Source organism: Micropterus salmoides, unplaced genomic scaffold (assembly GCF_014851395.1).
Source record: "Micropterus salmoides isolate LMB-PRFRI ecotype aquatic unplaced genomic scaffold, ASM1485139v1 Ms_hic_scaffold_23, whole genome shotgun sequence".
Taxonomy (NCBI): domain Eukaryota; kingdom Metazoa; phylum Chordata; class Actinopteri; order Centrarchiformes; family Centrarchidae; genus Micropterus; species Micropterus salmoides.
In genome coordinates this window covers 6,988,713-7,011,584 of record NW_024041484.1, presented here as the reverse complement: position 1 = coordinate 7,011,584, position 22,872 = coordinate 6,988,713, and the positions used below count along the sequence as shown (strand labels likewise).

The 22,872-nt window shown below is 39.9% G+C and overlaps 1 protein-coding gene across 2 annotated transcripts; it reads right to left on the bottom strand.

Annotated features, from left to right (window-relative positions):
• Positions 1–5,116: 5,116 nt before the first annotated feature.
• On the bottom strand, positions 5,117–21,749 carry pik3cg (phosphatidylinositol-4,5-bisphosphate 3-kinase, catalytic subunit gamma). Of its 2 annotated transcripts, none has more exons than XM_038738704.1 (24): positions 21,571–21,749; positions 20,292–20,507; positions 20,016–20,187; positions 19,669–19,931; positions 19,031–19,117; positions 18,843–18,943; positions 18,499–18,668; positions 18,191–18,378; positions 16,673–16,780; positions 13,473–13,560; positions 12,954–13,383; positions 12,736–12,834; positions 12,506–12,641; positions 10,413–10,478; positions 10,099–10,242; positions 9,891–9,972; positions 9,206–9,309; positions 8,917–9,063; positions 8,738–8,828; positions 8,502–8,632; positions 7,749–7,860; positions 7,358–7,515; positions 6,995–7,076; positions 5,117–6,872 (listed from the first exon to the last, which is right to left on the bottom strand). In XM_038738704.1, exons 2-24 carry the CDS (start codon positions 20,502–20,504, stop codon positions 6,673–6,675), a joined length of 3,372 nt encoding a protein of 1,123 aa, XP_038594632.1. In that variant the 5' UTR covers positions 20,505–20,507; positions 21,571–21,749; the 3' UTR covers positions 5,117–6,672. The 2 variants fall into 2 exon arrangements, with proteins under 2 accessions (XP_038594632.1, XP_038594631.1); XM_038738703.1 differs by having other exon boundaries at positions 20,292–20,511; positions 21,571–21,748.
• Positions 21,750–22,872: the final 1,123 nt, after the last annotated feature.

Sequence of the window (22,872 nt, the reverse complement as noted above, 5' to 3'; positions counted from 1 at the left end):
TTAAAATTTTTCTTTAAAAATATCTTCAGTGTTACTTGTAAAATGGAACTCCACAGGGTACCTTTAAATCCAAACATGCTGAAGCTGCTGATCTGGAATTAACTTCCAGAAGATTTCTCATGAAAACATTTTTATGCTGTTTTTCTTTATTGTTATCTAAATAAATAATTTTAATTGAAAGGACTTTGAATGAGTTTGTGTTATAAATGTGCTGTAGTTTCCTTGCCTTCCTAGCCGAGAACACAGGACATAATGTACTCATGAAAAGTGCTGCAGAATAACATTCAGCATTTAGCATAAAGATTATTTTCTTGAGGTTAAAGAGACATTTGTTTGATTTTCTCCATCTGACTTCTACCCCAAGATATTAGACAGCTTCTTGATTTTCTACCAGTTTAAGGTAAGTAAATAATGAAGTAAATGACCACACTTGCCGCAGGGTTGGGCATTGCACATTCTACTTCCTCCCAGTCTAATTGCTTGGCTAACCTCCTCAGTGACTAATTGTTTTACCTGATGGTAACTGATGCTAAATACAGATAGTGTGAGAGGCAGAGTCAGGTTGCACACACACAATCATGCACACACACCAACATGCACTCCCATGCGCCCTCGTATTCTGTCAGTAAGGGTATCTGATGTGGCACACTGACGGGCAGGCCCCACACACACGCACATACCCAAACACGCCTCCACGTTCAGTCTCCAGTTACAGTGGGTACAGATATGTTCAGGGTGTTAAATATTAAAGGCTGTATTATTAAACTGCTAGGTGTTGTAATCGAGGGAACTGCTAAAAAGGTCATGTTCGAAATACAGGCTGCTCTGTGGTCATGTAGCTTTCCTATCTAGGGCTTCTCAATTGTTTTTTGCATTGAATTCCCTTATAGTGATGTAGAGAGAGACAGGAAAGGCAGGGGAGAGAGAGGGGATGACGTGCAGCAAAGGGCACAGGCCAGATTCGAACCCAGGCCACAGCAGTAAGTACTGAGCTACATACCGGGTGAGCTACCAGGGCACCCTGTTAGAAAAGCTGACTTGTAGGCATCATCTAACTTCAATATTATGAGAAATGAGGACATTAATTTCAGAGTGTGATGTTGACATTGAGTTCAAAGCAGGATTATTTCTGGCTCGTACACATCTGCCGTATTGTATTGTCACTTTGCATTTTTAGAAGCCCAGTCCAGCTTTACTGACGCACATTTTACAACTGGCCTCAATCACAAGACTCTCATTTTTCTTACTCCTTACTCCTGTTTATAAGTTGTGACTCAACATACAATGAGAGCTGCTGTTTTTCACATTTTGATTAATACAGATTCAGTTAAAACAACATTCTGTAGTAATTTTACCTTAAAAATACCAGGTTCATTTTGTTGGTACCACCAGACTACAGAGCAGCTTCTTCCCCCAAGCTGTGAGACTCTTAAATTCTCCCTCAGCACTGCACCATGCAAAATAGCATTGCTGTATTTAATTTTTGTATATAACGCTTGCTTTGTAGCATAAAGGGAACTGGACACTGCATCTCATTTTACAACCTTGTCAAACGCCAACATGACTCTTCAGCAAGCAAGCTCTAAGAGAAAGTACGAAAAGTTCTTTGGAAGAAGTTTGGTCAGTATTCTCAGTATGGGTATCAAAGCATAGGCTGTGAAGACACCGGAGAAGGCTGTCAACTGAACCCATAGCTCCATATGTAGCCAATCAATTAACTCTAATTAACCTCAACCCAAGTCCTGACCTTAAAATACTCCCTTTGAGAGGTGAGGACAGGCTAGATGACCTCACCATGAAGATCAAAAACTCAGTTTAATCTTCACTGAGACAGAAGTACAGCAGCACACACATTCACGGATACAGAACATGTGAGCACACACGCACACACGCACACACACACACACACACGCACGCACGCACACACAGGTGGTGATTTCCCCAGTCGTCTGATCTGGTTCATGTCTTCCTGGAGAAGAACTAGAGGTAATAGAAAAAGAGAGCGAATCGATTTATTCCATAAAAGTTACACTGCACGTGAAAAAAATTTTGCTTCTTGAAAGTCAGTCAGTCACCATTTCAAAAGCTTGCAAAAATATTTTTGTATCAATGATCATAAAGTGATTTTCAACGTTGGCAGCAATCTGTGATTTCTTCTTTGGTAATTTACCAGCAGCCTGGATTTTCAGGTTTTGTAATATATGACAAATCTCAGATTGTTTGTCAGTGCAAGCAAGGCATGTTGTCATGGCCAGGCCTCCAGTGTTGTCTGGTGTTTTCCCCTTCCCTGAGGTCCCAGTGCTCCCCTGTCGGTCTGTATACATGTTTGTGAGTGGGCGTGGTCTCCCCTCCCCCTTCTGGTTCCTGGCTCAGCTCCTCCTGCACACCTGTCTGCTTGTCATCTCTCAGCCTACACACACCTGCAGTCTGTCAGCCCATCACCTCAGCTGTACATCCATCCTGGCTCAGCTCCCACTCGTTGCCAGATCATTGCCTCTGCTACAGTGGTCGTCCAGCTCCCAGTTTTCTCTAGATTTCTGTGATTTATTGTTGGTGCTTTCCTTTCTGCTTTATGATCACTGCTTTTCTGCTTTCCTGCCTTGTCTGCTACCCTCGTACTATTCAAGCCTGATCAGGCCTCCACCACTCGCTCCTCAACCCCCTGCCGATGCCAGCCATCCAACCCCTCCATTCCATCTCATCCCTGCAAGTCTTTTGAAAGAACCCCCTGGAACATCACTTTACATATGAGTCCTACATTTGGGACCACCCTGTAAACAACTTAACATACTGTATGTTGCATCAAAAACAAATCAATTTGGTGTGCTAATCACAATGGTCTAAATGCTATTTTAAAGGCTTTTACATGCTGACAAAAACTAAATCCTGGGGGATGATATTGAAAATGCAATGTCATGCCATAAATCATGTCAAAGTAAAAACAAATGAGCCCCAAAAGTTGTGCTTTTACAGACAGATCATTTAGCCCACAGTCATTTGACAGTTTAAACGTGGAGTTTTCTTGTTTTGTTTACAAGTACATTTTTCTTTAACTAAAATTATGCTTACCTCCTAAAACATTTGTAATCTGTTTTTTCAATATTACAAATTGTGTATGTCTTTAGTGTTTGCTAGCTTGTGGTTGTTTTCATTGCCTTTGCAGGCACATTGCTGCCCCCAACTATCAGTCAAACTTAACAGAGATTAGCTTTAAGGCAAGCAATAGCTGGGCGTTATGCTCCCATAGGATTATCGCTAACTGCAAATAGATAACTTCCAGTAAGATGTAGGCTGTGATTCAGACTGTTTATTCAGGATAGAATTTTTCATCCTGAAAGAATACAGAAAACACTGCGCATGGTTGACTAGCATGAAAATGGTCATACATACTGCTGATTCTTATTGTAGCTGTTATTACTGGAAAGTAACTTGTGAGTTGTAACAAAAAATCTGATTCTATTCCCATTATAATATATCCCATAATATAATCTATGTAATAAAATGTTTTTCCTTGTCTCTTAACTTGCTGTAGTCTCATCTATTTGTCAGGATTTGTGAAAAAACTATGTGAATTTGGAACTTGTTGCTTTCAGTCAAAGTATGGGTGTAGATCACATAAGAAATTTTAAAATTGAGTGATGGTTTACAGTTTTTTTTTCACTTCTCACTGTCTTGATGATGTAAATAAAACAGTCCAAATCAAAAGGCAGTAGACAAAAAAAATATAGGTTCCAGCATCCTATAAGAAGTGACTACAGCACTGACCAGCATGTGCTAAATGTCACCAAACAGTCAACAACACTCACTACACTGAACAAAAAACGCAACACTTTTGTTTTTGCCCCCCTTCATCATGAGCTGAACTCAAAGATCTAAAACTTTCTCTATGTACACAAAAGACCTATTTCTCTCAAATGTTGTTCACAAATCTGTCAAAATCTGTGTTAGTGAGCACTTCTCCTTTGCCGAGATAATCCATCCACCTCACAGTTGTGGCATCTCAAGATGCTGATCAGACAGCAGGGGTACAGGTGTGCCTTAGGCTGGCCACAAAAACAAAAGTGTTGCATTTATAATTTATTTCAGTGTATTTACAGTAAAGACACTAAGTGGCACAGACCATAGTGCTCAGTGATTTGGTTGTAAAACTGAAAATATTAACTGAAAAATGGACCTTATTTGATGTGAAGTTTTTTTTCACTAGCTTGCGCAACCCATGGGTCAGTGGAAGAAAATTCAAAATGGACTTCTGGCGGGTATTAAAAAAAAGCTGCCTTTTGTCATTATTCCAATAATCAGATTTCTTGAAGATACTTTTTTATTTATGGTTGGTACTCAAAGGCAGGATTTGTAAAAAAAAAAAAAAACAAACAAACAAAAAAAAATAAACAAACACAAAAAAAAATGCATCTATAAAAATTATGATTTTATGAGAAACAGGGAAGAAAGGTTCTGCAATCATTCACACTTCATTCCCATCACCTCCTGGATAAGCCCCTACACAGTTCGTAGGCATCCTAAAAAAGCCTACCATTAGCAGAGTAACAGTGTATAAAGAGCTTCAAGCTGTGGGGAATGAGGAGGATTATCTTTCTAATCCATTTAGACCCTCGACACCCTGTACATCAGAACATATAGAGCCGTTAGCAACCACAAAACAGAGTGACATGAAAGGCTTGTTCCTCACGTAGTACACTCACACCCACTCATACTTTAATGTTGAAATACTGCAGGAAAAGAGTGAGAGGCGAGGGAGAGAGATGAAGAGGTGAATGGGAAACTTACAGGAATGAAGAGGGGAACTGTGAGGGAAAAATTAGGGCAGAAGCAAAGGAGAGAATAGGATGAGAACGCTCGACATATGGTGTCTGTGCTGAAACGTGTAACTCTGGGAAGAGGCTGTGGTGTTGCTCCATCTTGTGGTTAAAGTCAATTATCACGGTTGATATTTTAAAAGCGCTTTGAATTGCATCTGGCTGAGGATCAGAATAAGCTTTCTTTATGGAGAACAAGCATGTAAAGATGGAAGAGATGAGAGAGGGGGTTGTATATTATTGGATCCATGAAGTGCAAACAAGCAGTAAGTCTGACTTATGAAAGAGATGCAAAAAAAGTATTTATAGTACAAAACTTTAATATTCTCATTCCCATGACATAGAAATGTTACCATGTTCCAGTTATTTCATTTCCAGGATCAATAATTGAAAGCATTTACAGTTGGCTTTCAACGTGTTTTTATTGAAGCTTTAAAAACAATACTGATTTTCAAACTGCTGATTCTTATTGTAGCTGTTATTACTGGAAAGTAACTTGTGAGTTGTAACAAAAAATCTGATTCTATTCCCATTCATCCCCAATCTGTAATGGCCAATACTATAATATAATCTATGTAATAAAATGTTTTTCCTTGTCTCTTAACTTGCTGTAGTCTCATCTATTTGTCAGGATTTGTGAAAAAACTATGTGAATTGAACTATTTGAACTTGTTGCTTTCAGTCAAAGTATGGGTGTAGATCACATAAGAAATTTTAAAATTGAGTGATGGTTTACAGTTTTTTTTTCACTTCTCACTGTCTTGATGATGTAAATAAAACAGTCCAAATCAAAAGGCAGTAGACAAAAAAAATATAGGTTCCAGCATCCTATAAGAAGTGACTACAGCACTGACCAGCATGTGCTAAATGTCACCAAACAGGCCACTGTAGCATTCCAATGCCACAGATGTGCAGAATGTAGTCATAAATTAGCATAATTAGTTTTACTTTTAACACATATCTGTGGAATTTAAATTTCACGAGCACCAAGTTTTTCAAAACATCTAAGAGTCCTCCAAAATCAATGCAAATAAAAAGATGGCTAAAAATATAATAAATAATAAAAACTCACATTGAACATTTTATTAATATTACATTATTTTCAACCTCTTACCAGGAGAATTGAACTAATTAAATGATTCCTTGCATTTTCTTCAATAAAAACAAATGTTTAGTAGATTAAACATTTTGACCAACAATCTAATAGCTCCTCTTAGAATGGAGGGACAGAACAGCTCTCCTTCAGTGTGACATGTACCTTCCCAACACAAACAATGTGAAGGAAATGTGAGAGAAACATGTTTCCTCAGCAGGAAAAGAAACAGGAAGTAGTTTAACTTTGAAAACAATGACAACAGAGTGCAGAGATCCAATTCCTTACTTGGTTTGTTTTTTATTTTCAAAAGGTCTTTTGTACTTATTTAACTAAAATCTATCATTAATTGTTTCAGGTGGTTAAGCAGATAGAAGAGTCTTGAATCGGGAGAAATTAAAATGTGTGGAAATGAGAAGTAACTCAGGCAAAGACTTGTATGAAGACGATTGTAAGGCAAAAAAAATTTAAAAAATACATGTTATTTTGAGTTTGATGTGAATGTTTGACTTGGTCAAAGCTGTGTTACTCCTCACCACAGAACAGAATTAATTTAACAATAATTTCAATTGAATTTTGCACTTGGGCACTCGGTACATATATACAGTGTCACAGGTCAAAATCCTCACGATAACTTTTCACTCTTGCAGAGTGTAGTAGACTTTTCTGTAGGAACCTTCTTGTAAGACTCTTATTTACATCAAATAAAAAGCAAAAAGGCCGTAAAGTAAAACATATAAATCTTAATCTTTTTTATACAGAGTCCTAAGTGGACCGTTTCTCCACACCCTGCTTGATCCCCAGCACCAGATGAACAAACCAGTTGATCTGAACCATCCAGCCCTTTTCCCGGCAGATCTCTATCTGGTCCAGCAGATGGCGCTGTGCCTCGTCGTCAGCGCGACCGACGGTCAGCGCCTCACGAATATACTCAATATCCTCCTTACTAGTCAGCTGGGGCATGCCTGTTAATGGCCAAAAAATAAGAGTCTCACTTTTCAGAGAGATGTTTGGGTATTCATCAGTTTATATATCTGTTGTTTTATCATTAAAAGAACTTTGGGTTTTATAAGAAAGGAAGTCATACCGGTCATCAGCATCATGGAGAACAGGATGATGAGGAGGTTGGTGTGGTGCCGAAGGGCAAGGTAAGCCTTCACACACACGTCCTGAGACAGAGATAAAGGATGTATAATACATACAGACAAATGAATGCTGAGTATATGAAGCTAAAAGCCTTTTTTTTTGCTCAGCTGATTGTTTCTTAAAATCTAACTTGGTCAATAGTTGATTTTGGCAAATATATGTCTTATTGATGACCTATGATGGTCTTTCTGACCTATTTAATGTTTAAATAAGGGTGGATGGATGTTTGTGCAACTGCGAACGTATGTGTAGGACGTGTAGTATGTTCAGTTTATTTAGCTGAAAATAATCCCATTTTCTGCACCTGGAATTTCTGGAAGTGGGGGCTACTTTTCTTTCCTGATGTTCCCATGACATACAGGAAGTCCGGAGTGAGCACAAAGGGAACCCACTCCTTGCTGATTCCCATGAAACTCTTATAATTCCCCAGGATGTGACCAAAGTCGATATGGAAGAGGTTCCCTGCAGAAACACAAAGGAGATTTGTTTTCAGCTTCTTCTTCAGGTTTATACTGAGCCACCTGGCCACATAGGATGTGTTTCATTAACTGTAGATAGTAATTAATAATAACTTGTTGGACAAGATTTTTAAAATAGTGACTTTTTATGCTGCAATATTTCACAAGCATCATTTTATATATTCTTTTTCACTCTGTGCTTCAGTGAGATAAAATACAGACAAAAGACATCATTACCAGATTCAGTGATCATAATGTTGTCATTGTGGCGATCCCCAATACCCAGGACGTATGTAGCCACACAGTAGCCACCACAGGAATACAGAAACCTCTCCACAGCCTGCTGGAACTACAGAGAGAGAAAAACATGCAATACAACACCCTGCTAACAATTTTTTCATGCCTTGAATATTTTATATAAAAAAAGATCTAAGGCACTCTTGTGGCTAAATTAAAAAGCCTATATTTATATTTTTCATGGTGAAATTCTAAAAACATAAAATAGACAAATGCTTGTATGTTAAAATAGAGCTTGGTAAAAACCCATGCAGAACAAATTTAGTTCTTCAGGATAAAGGAGTTTGTGCCAATACGCATTGAAAAACCTAATCTGAATAGCATAATTTGAAAATGAGTATTTTATACTCTTTTATACTATATAGTTTGGAACTGAATTCCAATATACTTAAAGGTGGATGTAATATTATGAAATTGAATTTAGCTGTTCCGAAACTGTATTTGATCCTCAGTTCACTGAAACACACATCCGAATGTTGAGGAAGAGCAATCAAGCATAGATTCATAGAAGCAATTGAGATGATAACCAAAGAATGTTTATTAATATATACATAAATGTGGTGCAGTGGGGAATACTTATTACTGTTTCTAGTCAAAGAATCTTGATACAGTCCATATCATAACCAAATAATAATTTGCATGTTTTCTGGTATGCTAAATCTCTCATGAGACTGAGATGGCTGTGATGCGTACCTTGTCCTCGCTGACACATTTGTCCCGGAGCCACTGATAAAGGATTTCATCTTTAAAAGCGCCGGTGCTTCCCACAACACTCTGCTGGATGTTAGCAATGGTGTTGGCGTCCTTCACAATCTCAATCATGCCTACAGCGATGCATCAATAAAGACAGAGGGAAGGGGTACCTATTACAGAATGACTGTAATATTCAACTCATTTGTTTTTCAAATCTGTCCAGTTGAACAACTGACCTATTCGGTTTCCAGTGGAGATGCAGCCATATGGTAACAGGCAGAGATCCAGTGATTCAGTCTCCCAGATCGACTCCATGATCAGCAGAATCTGAAGGGACACAAGAGGAGTCTTTCTAAGAGTCTTTCATCAATCATTTGCTGTCTTCTGTGTTAAGAGACTGCGCTGCCACACTCACCTGCAGGATGAGCATATCCTGTCTGAGGTCATCGCCGTCTTTGAAGATGATGCCGATGGGGTCTTTGGACAGAGTGGTGGGGTCGGCCCTTTTAAACTGCAGCCACAGAGGCTTCTTCTTAGATGCCATCACTTTACACTGCTCGATCTGAATGCACATTCACAAAACTGCTGTTATAAATTGGTTTCAACTGGTTTTCTACTTGCACACACCTATAAGTGTGGTTTAAGTGTGTATGGTTTTCTCCACTGCCAGTGTATGTGTGCGTGTGTATGTGTTTGTCCCTCACCAGCAGGGCTCCAGCTCTTAGTCCAGGATCATAAGGGACTCTGAAACTCTCTGGCAGACCGGACGACTGCAGAGTCTCCAGCTTCTGACGCAACTGAAACACCACTGACGAGCACGCGCGCACACGCACACACACACACACACACACACACACACACACAGAGCTTTAGTTTGACTTCTTGAAGATATATTTGTATAATTATGTTTAAACCAAGATAGACTGAACAGTTACACACAGTGCAATAGGTGAATGTCAGTTTTTGTTCTTATCGTGTTTCTTGCACATTATAGAGTTTGACGGGGTACAGACCAAAACAAAAAGCTTAGTGTCTGAGATCGACCAAAGTGCTTGGTGAAATTTAGAAGCTGCAGCACCAGTAGTGAAAATTAGCACATGTAAGAAATGCTGTAGTGGATGAAGCTTTTTTTGTATATCCTTAAATGTTTAACTTCAATTAAGAAATATGAATTTGAAAGTGAATATGCAAAGTTAATAATCACATAAAATGCTTTAAAATTTTTGCTTCTAAATATATTGTGCTTATTAAAAACATGCTTTTTTCCTTAACTCCTAAGAGAACCTAGAAAATATACAATTTTACCATGGGAAATCACAGGTTAGTCTAAGTGCTTTCTCAACAAACAGAGCTGCAGGATGGCCTGAGAGTTTAATTTCTCTGTCTCACCTTGTGCAGTAATGTCGTACTTGTCAGCAGACATGACCTTGGTCTCACGCGTGACTTTCTGCAGAGCCTCAGTCATCTCCACCTGGAGAGCATCAGTTTATCAAGTCAGTCAACACAAGACTCAGTTTCTGAAGCTCTGAATTGTTGTTGTTTTTACACACACCATTTCATTCAAGGAGATGTTTACAAGACATGACTTATTGCTCACCTGTTTCCTGAAGTCCTGCAGCATGTCTTCACCACAGCCTCTCAGGTAGGCCTCCAGCAGGACAGCATACCTCTGCTGGTAATGCATGGACTGGGCGATCTCACTGCGCAGGAACCAGAAGAGAAAATGACCTATACGCTTACTCTGTGGAGGGAAAACAAAACGAATTTGGAATGAAAAAAGAGGGAAGACTATCTTTAATTAGCTGTAAATGGCAATTATAATGACCATAGACAATAATACTGTGTTATTATATCATCAGTCCATATAATATACTGCAAACATTGTAAGACAGTGTGAGAAACAGATCTTACCCTCAGAGCTCTCTTCAGCAGGAACCTGACCAGGGCGCTGTCATGGTAAGGCTCAAACTTGACCGCCTGCAGGACACACACATCAAAACACACAGACAGGAAATTACCATCTGTACACACTCCAAACCACATAGTGGAAATCTGAAAAAAAAACTTACTTGACACATTACTTGACAAATGGGAGAGGAAGCTTTTAAGGGCACCCTGTAGAGCAACATGTGTGCCAGTAGAACAGAAGAAGAGGACCTTAAGCTGATGCCACATTCAAGACAAATTGCTAAACAGGCTTTGTAAATGATTAATGAGGTAGGAAGTTCATTTAAAAATGTTTCAAGGACTCAGGGACGTTTACAATATAAAAACTTCACAGGGTACCTTTAACAGACTGAGTTCAGAGGTTACTGTGTGATGAGGCAGAGAGTGGACAGTGGCAGTACAGGAAGTGCAGTGAAAACAGAGCTCACTGTGTTCACACAAGACTGTAACAAAAAGTTAACTAAAGGAAGCAGGTCAGAGGTGTAGCCAGACAGTCAGAAATAAGAATAAAGCATACACTAGCAATGCAGTAGGGTCGCGTTTGACTGCAACTTTGGTGCCTACAGTAACACAATGTCCTGAAATGAAATGCTTCTATATTGTAAATTAGGTATGCAACAGCTATCTCATTAAAAGTTCCCAGAAAACCAGGACTACAGTATACTGTAAAAGGAAGGGTCATTTGCCTATCAGACCAAAGGGCCCTTTGTTGGCCTCAGCTGATAAATCATATGGCTCATGCAAAGTTGACCACATGGTCAACTATGGAAACAACATCAGAAGACAAACATGCAGTGTGTATCTGCTGAGGTGAGTGTGAAATAGTGCAACTGAATCAAGTGGAACAGGAGAGTTACTAGAAGTTCTTCACCTTTCTTTTCTATGAGCCAAATCTCCTGTGGCCTGCATTTTGACTCACCCGTATGTGAGGTTAAAATGATGACAGTCTGGTTTAGTTACTGTGATCAGTGACAGATAATAACCTGTAACAAGTGATGATGTGTGTTCAGTAGATACACGTTTGAAATGGGCCAAAACATCACTTGAGGTCAGAGGTCATGTGAATTGGCTACTGTGTGTTTTTATTCACATACACAGACAATACGAGTTATACATACAATGTGTCAGTAGTGGAAGAAGATTGATTAGGATCGCAAGAGTCCTCAAACATAAAAACATCACTTTAATAGATATTTGTACAAGTAGAACACTTAAAACGCACAATTAGCCCCATACACAGTGCAGCACACAAAACATCATTAAAACTAAAGAATACAACAATTAATCCTGGTGGTATTTTCTGGAAATGTATCTATTTCCAGAAAATACCACCAGGAAATTGAGATGTTTTCCTTAAGCAAAAGTAGTTATACCTCAAGTAAAAATGCTCTGTTAAGGGAAAGTCCTCCAGTCATAATTTTACTTAAGTACAAATGTATTAGCAGCTAAATATATTTAGAGGAATAGTTTGACATTTTGCGTTCTTATCTGGTCAGCTGTTTCCAGTCGTGCTAAGCTAACTGCCTTCTCATGTTAGCTTCATATTTAGAGTACAGACATGAGTGATATTACTCTAGGTAAGAAAGTGCCTAAGTGCATTTCCCAAAGTGTCTGACATTTCTGTTAAAGTACCAAAAGTAAAAGTACTCATGTTGAATGGTTCCTTTGAGTGATATTAATGGCTTATTATCACTGATGCATCAACATGTAAACAATATTTTAATATTTACTATAGCTGGTTGAGGTGAATCTAATGTCAATTATTTATTATACTGTTAAAATAGCAGCGTCATAGTCTATAAGATGTAAGCTATACGCTTTTCCATGTAAAATTATGTAACTACAGCTGTCAAATAAATGCAGTGGAGTAAAAAGTACAATATTTCCCTCTGAAATGTATGAAGTAAGAAGTATGAAAAAGCAGAAAGTGGAAATACAAGTACCTCAAAACTAGACTTAAGTAAAGTATTTTAGTAAATGTGTTACTTTTCAACATTTGTGTCACCTTTAACATGTAAGCATAAAAAAAGAAAAGGAAAAGGATAGAAAAGACACACCTGTACAAGCTGCAGAAGGTATCTCAGCACATCATCATCTTCCAGAGTCTCCAGCTTCCTGACAGCCATTGAGCGAACCTGAGCATCTGAGTAGTGACAGTCCAGCAGCTGCATGGCCAGACCAACATCCAGACCACTGAACAGGAACGACATGACGACAGGTGATGGAACATTGAACCTACTGAGGATATGGACAGATACATGTAGCGGCAGTGGAAAAGCCCTCTTACCTGCTGTCCCATGCACTGCTACGCTCAAGCAGACGGTGAGTTGCCAAAACATCTTCCTGTTTCCCCCACCTGACTGAACCCAGAAGCTTTGGGTAGGCCCTGAAGACAGGGAGGCATGAAGAGATTAGTGACAAAATGAAATATCCAGCAATGAGAGCAAAGAAAAAAGGAATTATATAACACTTTGTAATCCACTTTCTTTGGAATAAAACAAGTACCTGGGGTCGCGCATACACTCATGCCTGAAGTGCCACAGCAGCTCTTTGTCCTCAGGACTGAGTGGATGCAAAGGGTCCGTAGCCACGATAGCCTCAAACTGTTTCTTCAGGTGGTTCGGCATCTCCCTCTGACCTCGCTCCCCTCCCTCGGCTTCCTCGCTCCCAGCTGCGAAGTCCCGGCCCACGTCGCGACTCTTGGGCAGCACCACGGGGTAGCAGTACTTGTCCAGTAAGATGGCAATGGCCATGGCGGAAGCTTTGTCTGGGTTGGTGGCTGAGGTGAGCTTGTCTGCGTTAATGCTGCTGCTGCTCTCATCGCTCTTCTCTGGCATTTTCCACATGTGGAGGATGAACTCGCCCTGGCGGAGCAGAGAGCGGTGGTCGATGAGCAGCAGGTTGACATAGTACAGAAGACGACTCTTGATCTTTCCTGAAAGATGGACAGACAGACAGATGTAAGCCTTTCTCTAACGACTTCCAACATCAAACAACAGGAAACCAAATGTTAGTAGACCTTACCATCATGGCTGCTAGTTCCTGCTGTATTATCCTGGTAGGGTGAAGCCCCCTTGGAGTTCGGTGTTAGGGGCTGCTTCCCACAGACCACCTGGGTGGAACAAACAGGGCAGAATGGTAGCAGTTTGTAACTACACTACATCAGAGCATGTAGAAACTCTTTTTCCTGAAATCAAAATACAAAGGAAAACAAAGGAGCTGGCTGGCCAAGGAGGTGCAGCAAAGGGAACTACGTATGCTACGGAAGATCTGATGGTAGAAAGTAGTACAGTAGTAGGCTGCTGTTGCAGCGTGCTCCTAAGGTTTTTTTTTGCTTAATACATTGGTAGAATATTATTGGGTTGTTTAAAATGGAGTCATTGAGTACATCAGTGTGCCATAATGTGGTCAAGAAAAAAACCCTCACTTACTATCGTCCACCAAAATTCAACAAGGATTTTATGCAGGTTTGCTGATTTTATAGCAGGTATACGTTACGTTAAATCACGACTATTTTATCATTTTTGGTGTGTGTGGAGTGGTCAAAAAGACTAGAAAGGTGCTATACAGAGCATTTACATGTATGCTTTGAAAGCCAACCTATGGTTAAAGACTTCTTAAATCTTCATCAACTCTTTTAATCTCACACATGAAAAGGGACACACATTAGACCTTGTGCGTATGTATTTCAGATTACTTCCCTGTTTTATTTATGATTACAGTCCCATGCTCTGTGGTCAAGTCTCCTCTTGCACGCTGCTGTTGTGTGATTAACAGTCAAACCCCAGCACAGTTCTCTGCTGTTTTTAAAGACTCTGTGCTGTATAACTTGGATGGAGGTGATGCTACTAGTGCCGATGGTCTTATTACTCTTTTTAATTCAACCTGCACAAACATCTTGGACTCTGTAGCTCCTTTGAGGATGAAACGCACTAAGGCACTTTAGGAGCCCTTGTTACTGACTCCACCCGTGCCCTTAGAAGTGCATGTCATCAAGCTGAGAGAAGGTGGAAGAAAGATAAACTCAGAGTATCATATGACATCCTACAGCAATATCTGTCTGACTATCAGAGAGCTGTAAAATCTGCAAAATCTCATTTTATTTCTAACCTGGTCTCCAACAACTATCACAGGCCTCAAGTTCTTTTTAATATGTTAACACCCTTACAAAGAAACTCTTTGAAACTCCACATAACTCTGCTCCTACTATACCTACATTAGACCTCTGATTTTTGGCCTTCGATATTCTGTAACCACATCCTCTGACCATGATCCCTCTGTTCCTGCTATGTTGCCTCGATCAGTTTGAGCCCATATCAATCTCCTCCCTATCTGAGGCTGTCCCTCAGACAGCGTTCCCTCTCGTCTGATTAGGGAAGTCTTTGACACCATTGGACCATGTATTTTGTCATTGATAAATACCTGTCTTGTCTCGGGTTATGTTCTGTCCGCCTATAAACATGCTGTTGTGCAGCCCCTGTTAAAAAAGGTTCTCTCTAACTTCAGGCCCATTTCTAAACTGTCTTTCTTATCTAAAGCCCTGGAGAAAGTAGTTTTTACCCAGCTGTAAACATTTTTAATTAATCATAATGTTTATGAAAAGTTCCGGTCTGGTTTCAAACCCAATCACAGCACTGAAATGGCACTTTTAAGAGTTTTAATTACTTAATTTTAACTGTTGATTCAGGAGTCTCTGCTGTCCTAGTGCTCTTAGACCTCACTGCTGCCTTTGATACTGTTGACCACTCAATCCTCTTGTCACAGTTGGAAAACGGTGTGGCAATTAAAGGTACGGCACTTAGGTGGTTTTGATCCAACATAACAGATAGGATTTTATCTGTCCACCTCTGAGACAGCCCCATTTACCTGTGGTGTCCCTCAAGGTTCTGTCTTAGGCCCCATCTTATTTTCTTTGTATTTGCTGCCCCTGGCAGAAGAGAAGTACGAGGTCTCTTTCCACTGTTTTGCAGACGATATTCAAATTTATTTGCCCCTGAATGTAAAAACAAAGGGCTCACTGCAGCCCCTGCTTAACTGTATGAAGGACATCAAAACATGGATGAACCTTAACTTCCTCATCCTAAATGGAGACAAGACAGAGGTCATAGTGTTTGGACATCCTGATATGCTTGATGTAGATTCTCTTGACCCTTTAAGTTCAAATAATCACTCAACTGTGAGGAGTTGGTGTTGTGTATTTAAATTTGATAAACAGATATCTGCCACTGTGAGATGCTGCTCCTTCGGTTGAGAACTACAGCCAAGGTAAAGGCCTGTGTCCCTCCTAAAGATTTGGAGAGGGTGATTAATGCCTTTATAACTTCCCATCTTGACTACTCGTCTGTAACTCCTTGTATGTGGGCTTAGGCAAGTCATCCATTCAACGCCTGCAGTTAGTCCAAAATGCTGCTACCCGCCTCCTGACAGGAAAGAAGAAGAGGGACCACATCACACCTGTGTTGCGCTCCCTCCACTGGCTTCCTGTTCATTACAGGATTGATTTTAAAATCTTACTTTTAAATTTCAAATGAAATCAATAAGATTTTAAATGCCTTAATGGATTGGCTCCGCTTTACTTAACAGAGCTTCTTCACGTTCACACTCCAGCTAGAGTGCTGAGATCCACCAATCTCCTCCTCCTGGATGTTCCCAAAAGCAGACTTAAAAACAGAGGCGATCGAGCCTTTAGTGTAGCTGCCCCTGCCAGTCCATATCAGAACCGCCCCAACTCTTGAACGCTTTAAATCACTGTTAAAACCACATCTCTTTTCTTTGGCATTTCCTTCAAGTTAAGTCAGTTATTATCCCTGGCAATTTTAATATCACTATATATCATACACTGTATGTTATGTTTTATTGCTGTACTTTTACTGTGTAGGTACTGTTTTATTATTGCATTTATAACCTGTGAAGCACATTTTAAGTGTGCTATATATATAAAATTGATATTGATTTTGATACTTTAAACAAAAGGCTGATATAAAAACTCATCTTAATGATGACGAAGCTGCAAAACCCAAGAGAATAGTTGCCATGGGTTTCTCGAGAAAAAAACAATTGAGCAAATTTGTCCCACACGAAGAAGGTAGATGAGTTATACTGGATGTCACAATAGAAGGTCAAAGATTGGTAATATTTATGCACCTAACTCTGCCAACTCTCATTTAAATAGAAATATGGGTAATAAAAGCAAAAGTAAAAGCATTAAATAAATGAATGTTTACCTGGAGGTTAAGGCGTGCTCCTTTAGGCAGGTCCTTGATCTTAATGTTAAACTCCAACCAGCAGTTCCACAGCACTTCTTCATTGAAGTTTTTAGAGGACGTCCTCTCCTAAGAGAGTAAAGGCAGGGTCAAACTCTGCTGTCTGTTAGTGCTTCCTGAAATTGTTCCTGAAATTGTTGGTTACAAAACCATCATACAACTGACATAGTTGTGTTTCAGTTCTGATTGGCTGTATCTACTTTAAAGTTACTGTTGAGAGATCCAGCTTCAGGAAATATGGCCGAGCCTCACCCCCTTGAAGCCCCACTGAACTCTGATACGCATAAAGGATGATAATTAAAATATGAAAGAGGTGCACAAAAGTATGAGAATTAAACAAGAACTAAACAAGAACTCTGGTTCCATCTCAGACAATTTGCGCCTCTTGCTGAGAGCAGCAGCAATGTCCACAGCCAACACTCAACCGTGTTATTCTCCACTGGGAAAGTCAAAGCCTTCTGACCTGTGTGCCTTATGCATGATCAAAAATAATTATAACTTGCTAAATACCGGCTTGTTAAGCAATTGTATCTATCCTATAATGTGAATCATACTTGACGTAGATGGGTTGAGCCTTAACCAATGTCTTGTATGAGCCTCTTGGTTTTACCATGTATAGAAGATAGTACGAGTTTTTCCTGTGTTCCACCTACGTATAAAAACATCTTCTTTTTCTTTTTTGTTTCTCCTTGTTAGAGGTAGAGTGAGAGAGAGTTTTGTTTAAAAATCAGTAAGCTAGTTGATTACTAGAAGCCATTTTCTTTTTGCATAGAGGACTTCCATAACGTCCATTTCACAGATTTGTTAAGCCCGCTATAGTGTAAATGTCATTAATTTGCCATGAAGGGAATTTAATTGTTTTTAATATCTACTGCATTTGTAAAATACGGATATCCATCTGACAACTACATCATAGGGCATCAGTCAGCCATCTCCAGGTAAAATATGTTTGTCTGGAGGGGGTATTGTCTAGAAACAACAGCATTAAGCCTTAGGATTTTCATCAAATCAAACCTGCCTCTGATACAATTTCTGTTCACCATTCTTTCAGCAATATCCATTCAGTGTATTTACATATTCTCTCCTTTCTCCTGCAGGATTCTAACATCACTGTTTTAAATTTTATCTCACTGATATCTGCCACACTCACCGTTCACTTTCCGTATCAGAGAGATCACATTAAAAGCAGGCAAAACAATAGGAGGCTTTTATTGTGAAGCATTTAAAAGAAACGCCATGTATTTGTCACCGAGGTCAGCACTGACCACAACCATTCATCGAAAATGTGTTTATAAATAATACACGGTCATTTTCAGCATTTCTTTGCCCATTTGAAATATTGCGGGGAATAATGGAACGGGGAGCTTCTTGCCATTCTGTTTTGTGTTGTTGAAGATGAAATCATGCCATTGACGACTATTAGCTGCCCTAAAATCAATGTAGCTGCCATCATCAGATTATTTTCTTTTGTGTGATTACCTGGGCTAAAAGCTGTTGGCCGTGAAAGATGCTGGCTTCTATGAAAACAATAAACTCTGGGATTTTGGGGAGGGATGGGATGTCAATTCCCAGCACCTTCACTCTGAACTTCCTGTTACAGTCCCACATAGAGATGGTGAACACTCGTTCATGGTCCTTCTCATCGATGGTCAACTGTTCATGGGTACCTGACAGAGAAACATTAGGAGGATAACCATTACCATTGAAATCTCAATAAAATGGAATTGACACACCATCATACACACACACAAACAACACAATACACTTCCCTTAATTTAACTTGTTACCTGCGACTCCGGTGCAGTCATCCACTTGTGCCCAGTCCTCCTTCTGGACCAGATCCAGGTCGGGATCAGGTGGCGTCTCCAGAACCAAGTGGATTTCCTCCCCGTTCTTCAGACACTGGCGGATCCAGTTGAAGTTCTGCAGTGGTTTCTCTCCGTACAGGTACTCCTCCCTGTGTGCACACACGCTGAGACGCTCACTTTTAAATTGTAAAACATGAGATATTATTGATTATCTGCTTTAAATAATTATGATATTATAATATAATCCAGCAAATGACTACTTTACTTTTCAATGCAAACTAGCTGCGAAGTGATTGCTGATTTTAGCATCTGACATACTGTACCTTCCACACACACGTAACACAAAGTCTGCCTCGCACAAGTGGTCAGGGATGCCCAGCAAAACTCTCTTATTGGCTGTCTTGGTGAAAAAGCTCGCCAACACCTGAACAAGTTGGAAAATTGTCCAAAAATGGTACATTAAAAGAAACCAAAGCAAACACAATGACATGTCTTCACTTCGCTTGTCTACCTGCGCTGGCGTGTCATCGATGGAGACCTTGATGGTCTGGCTGGCCGTGCTGCTGTGGATCACCACCAGGATGTGACTGTTAGTGATCTGGAAGGAGGAAGGAATGAAAGGTGAGAAGAGTGAAGGAAAAGACAATAAAGAAACACATCAGTCAGTGAAGTAAGTAAAGTAATTAATGCACATTACTACTAATAATAAGGTTTTGATCATGATTTATAATGCAATAGCTAGAAAACTGAAAGCTAACCCTCATATTAGCACATATACAATGCATATAAAGATACAGAGGGGCCACTTCAGATTTGCTCATGCCAAGGATTTAGATCAGTCACAAAGTCACAAAGAATATAATGACAGATGTACTGTAACTGCCAAAGTTAAAAGCGCTTGATTGTCTCACATGGGAAGATCATGTTAAGGATGTGACATTTGAGTCCTCTTCAAGTAGGAAGGGCATGAACCTTCCCCGTCATATTATTACTGGCTTCCTCATGCGACTCGCACACTTCAGTGGCATGTTTGAAAAACTTAATGAACACACACACAGCTCTCACAATCACAAGAAAACTGAGATGAGATTTGAGCTGTGCTATCTGTGTGAGGTTTAGCTGCAGTTGCCTCAATCAACAAACACACACCTTGCTGAGCAGGTGGTCAGGCAGGGGCTTGCGGGTCAACCAGGGGTCCATGGAGTAGAGTTTTGGGTCGCGGTCGGACAGCTCGATGCGTCGCGGCGTCAGCAGCTTCCTGCGGGTGAACTCCAGCTCATCGTCGTGCACGTTGCTGACATCGGTCACGTCGTAGCCAATTAGGTAGTTGAGATAGCGCTGGTACTGCAGGGACTCGTCTGAGGGCTGCGGACGGGGGACCAGCTGGATCCGCCCCACATCTTTCTTGAGGGCTTTAAAAACACAACACACGTCTTTTACATCATCGTAACAGAATAACCCCGCTTGGGATTCCACATTTTGTCACCGGTTGGTACCTCTCCAGTAACGAATGCAGTCCAGCGTCTGGAAGACCTGGTGCTTGTCGTAGATCTCACACACGTTGCCTTTTTTCTGGTAGAGCAGGATGCAGTGGTCCGGAGAAAACCTCTGGTAGAAGTCAGGGCAGAGGTTTAAAGTCACCGCCTTCAACCACACCTGAGCTTTCACCTGGGAGACCGGAAATATAGAAGAGAATAGAATCTATGAGTACCACTTCTACGCCCATAACAAATAATCTCCAGTGCTGACAACAAATCAGTAACTTAGGTGACCTGTTCCACAGTCCAGTTCCCAGCCACCTCCAGCAGCAGAGTGTCGGGGCTGTTTCCGCTCCGCGCCACGGTGGGCAGGACAAACTCAACGGTGATCTGATCCATGGCGGTGCAGGAGGATGAGGAGATGGCCTTCTTTCTTCTCCTCCGTCGGTTCTCTTCTCGCAGGACTTTGGGCTCTTCGTCACTCACCTGGATCTGCTTCCCGTCCATCGCCTAGCTTGTGGGGGACGAGAGACAGACAGAAACCGATTGAGCACTCTTATGCTGGGATCCTGTATACATCTCCCTTTAGATACAGATTAATCTGATATTGATGAGAGATTTAAATTATAATACCAGCTGATCTATCATCATTGATCTATCAGCCTGCCCATCTAGGCTATCACTCTATTCATTTTACTATCAGTACTTCCATTTGTAAGGAAGCTGCTTTCTGAAAGTCTTGTTTATGTAATTGGATGTCCTAGGAAGGGACATATGTAAATGTAATGACTATAAAACTGCAAAAGACAAAATATTGACTCCTTCTGCTTCCAAATGGATAAAGTGCAATAAGTACATGGACTGTGATAGTGTGTTTGGCAGTCAATATAATGTTTGACTATTGGCAAACATGAATTAAACAATACACTGCTTTACACAAACAGACATTGAGGCCTAATGGGATTTTGTATTATAACAGTACAATGTTTGTTTGTTTTTTGGCAAGTTGACTACATTTCTAATATAATATGGAATAAGCTAAAAAGGTCATTATATTGACTGAGGCTGCCTCCATTGGAAAACCTTCCCACATAAAAGCACTGCGTTCTTATTATTATCTAAAACAACTATGACAATACAATAAAACATTTTTTGCCATTTCCCTTGTAAATTGTGCTACAACAAAAAGATGACACGGTGACAGCCATTTCAAAGTATATTTTAAAAAAAACTGACTGAAGCTGAGTCGCAGGGTTAAATGGCTGGGGTTTCCCTTCTGCTTCTTTCACATCAGCAGAGGAAGTTTTTAAAAGCAGGAAGCAAAACTCGACACAGCATGGATGTGACTATAACTGCACAAAGTGTATGCTGTTTTGACGGTCTTAAACATTTTAATCGATATAAGCAATTAAAAACTGACAGTGACAAAGCTGCGAGGAGAAAATAACAACTTTCAAAGCAACCATAGCGGAACTGGGTCTGCGGTGAATGTAACGGTTCAGCTGCCATAATAATCGGAAGGAGAGGCGTCAATTTTGTAAAACACAAACAAAAAGCCTTTTAAATGACTCACCAATGAACGCGGACGGCAACGAAACCCGGAGCTTTGGGTGAAAGTTTCGGCATTTATGCTACATGAAGAGACCTCAAACCAGAGTAAAAATACTTTTTAACTTTGTAGGCAAACTCTACATTAAGGAAATGAGGCGCTTCTACTCAGGAAGGTTGTCAAGTCGCCGGCTAATTTCTTCTAGCCACAACAAGACTTCCGGCGTTTTTCCTCAAAATCCACCACCTACGACAGCTCTTAATGACTAACTTATGAAGAGTGAACAGCACTCTCGCCCAATGCCAGTTGGGATAAGCGGTTGACGATGAGTGAGTGAAGGGTCGATAGCAGACATACAAACCTGAAGCTATATTTACGTTTGATAGTTTTCAAAAATGATGTAAAGGAAAGGATGGAGATGTTCAAATATCTGATCTAATTCATAATCATAAAAAACAAAAAGTAGTGTTTTTGGTCTCATCTAAACATAGTTTACACTGCCCTACAGTTGTCACTCTTGTCGATACATAATAATAATAATAATAATATAATAATAATAATAATAAATATTCAATTTAAGAATGTAAAGTTGTACTCTCTGACCACTACAAAACAATCATTACAGTATAATAATCTATTTCAAGTTGCTTCACTTTTATTTATTGGAATTTATTTTGTTGTTTGTTTTTTTGCGGATTTATTTTGAAAGTATTTACCGGAAGTGTTGCTGTGTAATCATAGATAACTTGATGTATCCTGCCTTGATGCAGTTCCTCACCGTGACCGTTAGAGGGCAGTGAACACTCACGATTCTACGTTATGTCAACTTTCAGCTCCACCAGTACCAAGACGAACACAGAGCATGATCTCTCCACCAGAAAACGGTTCAGTCAATAACTAAATAACACTTGATGTTACTCTTGATATTTGCAATAATCACACTAATAATGACTTGTACAAACTGATATAACAATGTCTTAAAGGGGTACTGGAACTTTGGACCATCTCTATTTCACCCAGCATTGTTCTGTGTCCTGTTAACTTAAACCCTTATTTATATTAAGACGTCATAAATTAGGTGTGCTGAAATGTAGCTGGTATTATCAAAAAGGACACTGTGGCCTACTCTATAGTGACATTGTCCATTCATATTTGATTTACTGATTTATTTGCCAAACCAATAGAACATCACAGAGCAAAATATGGCATTTAAAAATGATTACCTGCTGGTGTACTATTTCCTTTCAATTGGAATAACTGGGGAATATTGCCCTGTTGTGTTTGTTTATTTATTTGTTTACTCATAAAGTTACTCACCACTCAAGT

Bases quoted from the DNA above. Each gene is read 5' to 3' on its own strand.
- pik3cg (XM_038738704.1), bottom strand. From the start codon at position 20,504: ATGGACGGGAAGCAGATCCAGGTGAGTGACGAAGAGCCCAAAGTCCTG. The intron at 19,932-20,015 runs GTACCAACCGGT...GTGTTTTTAAAG, and splicing joins CTGCATTCGTTACTGGAGAG to CCCTCAAGAAAGATGTGGGG. The intron at 12,835-12,953 runs GTACTTGTTTTA...CCCTGTCTTCAG, and splicing joins GAGTGTATGCGCGACCCCAG to GGCCTACCCAAAGCTTCTGG.